A 7,707-nucleotide genomic window follows, 5' to 3' on the forward strand; every position below is an offset into this window, starting at 1 on the left:
GAGATAAATCGGGTTAACGATTCAGGCTGCCGAAATATTTTGCTGAGAATCTGATTTTATTAAGTTTATCTGAAGCTTTGGTTCGATAAACGTCTGCAGCATTCTTATTCCGTATTAAGTAGACTCCTGTCGTAAGCGAAAAGGAATAGAGAAATGAATATGTAAGCCAACTGCTTCTACAAGACTATTATGTATACTTAATTTAAGATATGTCGTATTCTCTTTGGTATACATTGCTTTCCGCATGTGCTAGCGTAATGTTACATGGCGAGCCAAATTTTCCACAACATATCGTGATTCAGACAGGCTGTTTCAATATTTATCGTCCATGTCCAGAAAGATATCGATCGCGGCAGAATAGTACAGTGATATAATTACAGACTTTTTAATATTTCTCTTAGCAATGATTTGCAGTCTAATCAGCAGCATTTATCCATAATTTTCCAGATCTACCATCGACCATATCACCGTTATCAGTGATAGCTCGTCGTTTGTTAATCAAAACGAACTATATCGATGATTCAACAACAAAAACTGCTTCATTAACTCATCCATCAACAACAGCAGCCATCATATCATCACCATCTCTATCGTCCGAAACAGTACCTTCAAAAATGACCGCTACCACCACTACCACCTTTACTGCTGTCGCAACTCTGGAGACTACTCGTATCACAGATACTACACCCTTCACTTCACTGGCCACATTTGAAATTCCAAGCTCTTCATCCCCTGGTACGACTGTTCAGAATTTACAATTTACACACATTCAGGAAAAATACAGTTGATGATGTTATTTCAGAGAAGTGTTTAGATAGAAGAAGCAATTGAAATGTGAAAAAACATTCTTCTTCTTTTCCACCATCTATCAAATCCAAAGAAATTACTTCCAGTACGATGACACTAAATGTGCAAAAATATAATTCATCATCTAACCGGAAAGTATGAAATGTCAGCCAGTGGTAATTGCCAGCAGAATTTTCAAATTAAAAATAAATCAAAAAATTAGCGTTCGAAACTTAAATTAATAGGTGGTATAAAAATTCGAAATAATTTTAGAAATAATTTACAGCCTATGGAAAAGATATAAATCCATGTAAATACGGTGAGCCAGCAAAGGGTTTTAACCAAAGACCACTGATGTGCAATCCACCAAATTCAATGGAGTGCCCTAAAGGATTCTTTTGTCACATTGGAGTTTCTCGAGAGGAAACGGTTTGCTGTGAGCGATCCGGGCGTGAGTTTAGTTTCTTAATTGATTGTATCGACTAAAGATTAGTTTATACGTAACTTAAATTCTCTCGAGAAGATGTTTGCAAGAGAGATCTACTAGGGAATCTGTGTGCCCAACAAAATATGTAAATGATAATAAAATGAACTGCACTATTAATCTTAGCATAGATGGGATAGCTGACTCAAATTTATCCTATCCAATTAAAATTCGTAAAATATAAATTCCAGTGGCAAATCCCTGCAGTTTACCGGTGGAAGAAGGCGAAGGAAGTGTACGGCTAGAACGTTATTACTACGAGTATAATTCCAAAAACTGCCAGCAGTTCATTTACCGTGGAGTGCGAGGTAATGAAAATAGTTTCCCCACGTACGAAGAATGCAGGCACGAATGCATGCGTAAGTATTTCAGTCTTTAATATATTAATATTTTTTAACCTTTTCTTAAACGTAAATTTCACAACACATGCAGAAATAAATAATAAATGTCAAGTATTATAAGAAATAATATCCCATAAATTTAGTTATTTCTTATTATGTTTGCTTTTTTTTCTTCTCTCTCAATTTTTAGGATGGGATTTGATTTGTGAAGTATCACCGAGAGTCTCCGAGCATCGCAGTTGTTCAGTGAATCGTCGTGAATGTGGTGACGAGCAGTGGTGTCACATTGGCGCTAGCAGCTATTCCTCGTTATGTTGTGCTGGAAGTTTGTGAAATTGTTTTTTTTTTGGCTTCGTTTTTGTTTTTGGAAAAAATGAAAAAATAAATGGAAGATCAAGCCGTCTGTTAAAGCTATCTGCCATTTTTGTTTCGCTTGGCTTTCATTAGCCAACGTCCAAGTGCCTTTATATCTAATTAAAACGTATTTGAATTTAACTGTTTTAATTACTTTCTCATTCCTCATTTAACTATCGATTTGTTTGATATTTTCTGCGACAAAATATTGTTGTGCATGAATCGTAGAGAATGTTCTGATAGTTGGTAGATCCATATTTGTGGGTTGGCTTATATATGGAATAACTCAAAGTCTTTTCCCTGAGTAAAATGATTATTTCGCCTACAATAATATCCGATTAATATTTTCTTTTTTTTTTCATTTTAATTCCGGAAATTTCAGCATCAGATAATCTCTGTGAATTGCCTGTGGCACAGGGTGAAGGCAATGAAACAATCACTCGCTGGTTTGCAGATTCGAACGATTACTCCTGCACTGGAAAATGCAAGATATTCACTTATAAAGGCTTCAAGGGAAATCAAAACAATTTCCTCACCAAAGAAGACTGCGAAAAGCAGTGCAAACGTAAATGCATTTCCTTCAATTCACAGTTTGGAAGTTAAATATGAGAATGCAAGAAATCATATAACTCAGTGAAATTGCCTGAATAGTTTGCAACTCCCACTGATTGCAATTGTTTATAGGAGAATGTGAAGATCCATGCGGTACTGGAGTAATGCTTATGAGTCCAGAATTTATGCCATTCTTTTGCACCGCAACGAAGATATGTCCACGTAATTATTGGTGTCACATAGGTGCACAGCCGGATACTACTGTTTGTTGTCCAGAAAATGGCAAGATTATTGATTACATAACTTTAAGAAAATACAGCTGCTTTATTGAGTTAGCATCCATAATTAGGCTAAATATGACGCAAGTTAGAAATTATCTGTCATTTTAAGGTATAAGCCGTTGTGAGCAACCTATGGTCGAAGGTACTGGTAACAGTAGCTTATTGAGGTGGTATTTTGATCAGATCTCACACAAATGTTTTACATTTTACTATCATGGAAAAGAAGGAAATCAGGTTGGTTTCGAAAAAAGTTGCTGGATATTCAGGAATTCCATATTTTAGAAGTCAAGTTAGAGATTTGGTAAGTTCTCAAGTTCAAAAAAATTCCTGCATAAAGTGTTAATAATAGAGAATTAATGAGTGCTACCAAATAATTCCGTTGAGGGCTTATTCATTTTGTTTTTTTTTATTTTTTTTCACCAATTAGTTCCTACTAGCTTGTTTTACCTAGACTAGCCGGACTACTTTGATATTTTGATTTACGACTGACTTAGCAAATTAATTTATGAGTAACTGCATAACATTGTTTGCCTCTCCTATTGCCTATCAGTGTATTTTCACTATACGAAAAGCTTAAGCTGAAATTACTTACAGAATTCGTTCTTGACAGAAGATGACTGCAAGAATGCATGTCCTGTTTATGAGAATCCGTGTGGCAGTGGAGAACCGCTTCTGATGAATGGTAAACCGAAGAGATGTAATCCGGAAGAGCGTTGCCCCCAGATGCACTACTGCCACATTGGAGCAAATGAGACAGAGAACTTCTGCTGCCGCAAGAGTACGTACGGTCTCTTCATCTTTCAAAAGCAATCGAAGCCATATCATACAACAGAATTTCATCGCAGACTTAATTTCAAATCAACTGGGTCAGCTAGTGCATAGAAGAGAAATTTGGATAATCCTTCTCCCGAACTTGACTTACTGCTTGTTAAGTTTTAGGGCTGAAATAACATTAAATTTCGGGTCGGCATATGACAGCGCTGTCTATTAAAAAGAATGGTGCTGTAACAATTGCAGTGACAATTACCCGAAAGCTGTGAAGTGAGGGAATCCCACTAATAGACTAACACAACGATAAAGTGAAAATGTCAAAATACAAGAACAACGGATGATAACTGTGGGACTAATCAGTAAGGAAATGCAGTGAAGAATAATGCGCATTGAGACTCATATTTAAATGCTTTACGCCTTATGAGTAAAACAATTCATTGCAGACGGGAACCCGTGTGATCAACCGATGAACCAGGGAGAAGGACAGTCTTTGCTTTTAAGATATTATTATGATAAGGATACCTATCGATGCCGCGAGTTTGCTTATCTTGGCTCAAAGGGGAATGCGAATAATTTTTTGAATGAAGAAGATTGTGAAGCAACGTGTCCTGGTAAGTTCCAAATTTTCAGGAATCACAAGTCCTCCAGAATCTCTGGTTTCTTCAAGATTCTGAGTTTTTTCAGAAGTATCAGTAAAGCGCTTAATTATTCAAAAGTAAAATGTGTCCTGCAGACTTATCAAAACCATCAAATATCACTGATGTCTTTTCTATGCGGAAAAAAATCACGAAATAGTTTTTCCAGTGATACCAAATCCATGTGCGTATGGTAGACCACTTACAAATGGTCAAAACGAACCGATAATTTGTGGTGGTAGTGAAAGCTGTCCAGAAGATTACTATTGCCATATTGGGAGTTCTCCGGAAACGACAAACTGTTGTCCAGGATGTTTGTTTTTATCTTTTTATAGATGCGTTTGTTGTTAGCTTTGCTTTCTTTCATTGGAATGGTACTCATTGTTATCATTTTAATGCAGAAGTGACAAGACAATGAAACTAATTGTCTTCACAATTAAAAAATTATGTCTTAAAAAAACTTAGAAGACATACTCTTTCCTTGCAGTCGTCACCTGTCACCTGTAGTTATACTGCTCTCACTAGTAAACTTGATGTTGCAGCTAATGACACATGTAAGTTGCCATTAGAAATTGGCAAAGGCACTGAACAACTGCAGAGGTGGTACTTTGATCGGAAACAACAAATGTGTCATAAATTTGTTTATCGCGGCCTTTACGGCAATGCCAACAATTTCATCACACGAGGAATTTGTCAAGAGATTTGCCAGGGTTTCAAATTTCACAAACTCAATAAAACGAAAATTTTTTTTTGGTTGAATTTGCATGTCCCTCAATTTTTCCTTATCTGCCACTGAGTTACTGGTATTGTAGTCTCGATATTTTGTGATAGGGGATTGGAAAAAGTAAGGGAGCGATGGAAATCTGGTCACTGATGGTCAGTGATCTAATGAATACTTTGCATTGTATATTTTGTTCAGAAATGAATCCATGTGGAAATGGAACACCATTGGTCGATAAGGAGGGAAGGCGAATTTCTTGCAAAGCAAGTGGATCAGATGATTGTCCGAACGGTTATTTCTGTCATGGAGGGTCATCATCTTTAACGACACAGTGTTGTTCTCGACAAGGTAAGCTTCTTCCTTAAAAAATTCTGGTGTCAAATGCAAGCTGTTCCTGCGGAATAATTGGAATTGTTGTTTCTAGAAACAAAAAAGTCATTAGCCAAGAAGATGGAAAAAAATCACTTAATCATAAAAATGGGAAGTGAAGGAAGAAGAAAAACAGACAAGTAATAAAATAAACGTGACTATTTTTCATTTAACATTTTTGCGAGCTCTTTTAGGAAGAAATATTTCAGTTAAGAATCCATGTGAACAGGTAATGTCCATTGGATATGGCAGTGAAGAGATTCTACGGTGGTTCTACGATGCGAATTATAAAAAGTGCTTGGAATTTACTTACGGTGGTTTGGGCGGTAATGAAAATAATTTCCTTTCAAAGAAAAGCTGTGAGGAATCTTGCAGAGGTAATTTTGTCTGTAAATTAGGGCGACGATGAAAAAGTTTAGAAATTGTCAGAGTATGCTTTAACAAAGTACGACATTCAACAAATCAATATTGGTCAGATCTAATTGTATTCAGGACAAAAGGATTATTGTCCTCATGGCGATCCACTTATGGAAGCATCCGGGAAGGCTTTAGTCAAGTGTGGAGTAGATGATGCGTGCCCGCGTGGATTCATATGCAACATGATCGATGAAAAAAATGCCACAGCGTGTTGTCAGGTGACTTGAAAGTCCTTTCCAAAAGAAAATATAGTCCTTAATCTGAGGGTGCTAATTTCGAGCGTTAATTTTATGCCAAAGAATAAATCATTCATTCATTCAGTACGTCTTACTAAGTTTCACTTCTACAGGATCCTGCAAATTTCTGTCTACAGCCAATGGACCCAGGACGACAATGTAAGGAATTTGAAACGCGATATGGATATGATCCAGAATTAGATGACTGTGTCTATTACCAGTATGGAGGTATTTGCTTTTATTGATTGACGAAGTTCATTTTTTGGTAATAACAACAAACCAAAGCTAAAGTATACGAAGTTCATTAAAAATCAAAATCAACTCCAGTTTTGCAACTTTAATTGTGATCATGACGTATAATCTAAAATATCGTTGGTCTACTGCAGAATGACTTCTCTCAATTATACAGGTTGTGGTGGTACACTGAATAATTTTGAAACACTGGAAAAGTGTACCGAAATTTGTTGCAAGAACGATTAAATAATGATTCGACAAAAATTTCAACTGTGGCTTTTGGATTTGTAAATCAGTGATTATTACCCTTTTCCTTAAATTACTTAATAATTATGACAATAATGGCATTTTTAGCGAAGGAAGAAAACAATGATGAAATGTTGGCCCAATCTGAGCATTAAATTATGATTGAAAATGAGACCAAGCCTTAAAATCGAGAAGTTAGGAATGAAAAGCAAATTGCACAAAATTTGTTTTTAAGCTATCGCCTCGAGAATTTACAGCTGAATTGTTTGCGATTTGAATCACTATATCAAGAAAGTAATTATTTATTTAATTGGTGTTAGCCAGAAGTATAGGTGTAAATGAGTACAAATACTTGTTTTAAGCACTCAGTGATATTCACGAGACTGTCCTTCCCCTTTAGCAGTCGAATACTTGCTGGAATCACGACATGATATCACGAGATGATGCCCCATAATGCTCACTGCTGTTAATAGCATAGAAGTTTTTAAGTGGCCCAAGCGTATTAGGAGATTTAACTAACTGGTGTACATTCGATCGAAATTGTAAAATAGTACTTCGGTTTACTAGTATTGCTACCAACGTTGCACTATAAGTTGTGCCTTTTGTGAGAAGTCGAAACTAAGTCATTTATATTGGGCTCAGTTTTCATTCTTCATATTACATTTCGTGTAAATATGAGTATAAATTTCATTAACCTGTATCATATTAGTCATTGTCTTCCTATTAACTTAGACAAGTATGATTTGTTCATTTGATTCCAAATGAAAATACAATTTGAATATTTGTCTAAAATCACACTTTTCCTTGGAAGCTAAAGTGTTGTTGGTTCGATATTGTTCTTTAAATAAACCATCAAATTTAACTATTTAAAGCTCTTCACTACTTAAAATCCTAAGCGGCAGCACTTCGACGATTACGGACAGTAATTTCAATTTTCATCAAATAGGACAACCGTGAAGCGCATTCAATTATAGTCTAGTAGTAATAATTCGTGCTTAGCATGATGACCTATTTGTGTCCAGTTTTCCAATTATTTAAAATGGCTGCCTAATTTCGGATGAATTGGCACGGTATCAGTATTTATCTTTGGTAATGCAGAAGAGTGGTAATTTTTTTGAACTTATAAATTCGAACATTGGAAGCTTCACACTACCACTAATGAAAATGGAATAATGCACGCGGAAAAAAGAATTTCTCACATTGGATGCAAGTCACAACAAAAGTGCAGCATGCAACTTTGCTATGTTTCCCAAATGATGCCTGCTGTCGATTTTGTCCAA

At 35.8% G+C, this 7,707-nt stretch overlaps 1 protein-coding gene across 1 annotated transcript; it reads left to right on the top strand.

Moving 5' to 3' along the window:
* Positions 1-209: 209 nt before the first annotated feature.
* On the top strand, positions 210-6,427 carry Bm2587 (Uncharacterized protein; the record flags this gene model as incomplete). The annotated part of the gene is made up of 17 exons (XM_043074608.1): positions 210-360; positions 448-735; positions 1,073-1,237; positions 1,462-1,629; positions 1,802-1,936; positions 2,348-2,530; positions 2,650-2,799; positions 2,908-3,032; positions 3,393-3,576; positions 4,013-4,180; positions 4,374-4,517; positions 4,747-4,914; positions 5,124-5,273; positions 5,504-5,671; positions 5,787-5,929; positions 6,061-6,175; positions 6,357-6,427. The coding sequence occupies 17 exons, from the start codon at positions 210-212 to the stop codon at positions 6,425-6,427; spliced, it is 2,676 nt and encodes an 891-aa protein (XP_042930542.1).
* Between the last annotated feature and the right edge of the window lie 1,280 nt (positions 6,428-7,707).

This window comes from Brugia malayi (assembly GCF_000002995.4).
Source record: "Brugia malayi strain FR3 genome assembly, contig: Bm_v4_ChrX_scaffold_001, whole genome shotgun sequence".
Classification (NCBI taxonomy): Eukaryota; Metazoa; Nematoda; class Chromadorea; order Rhabditida; family Onchocercidae; genus Brugia; species Brugia malayi.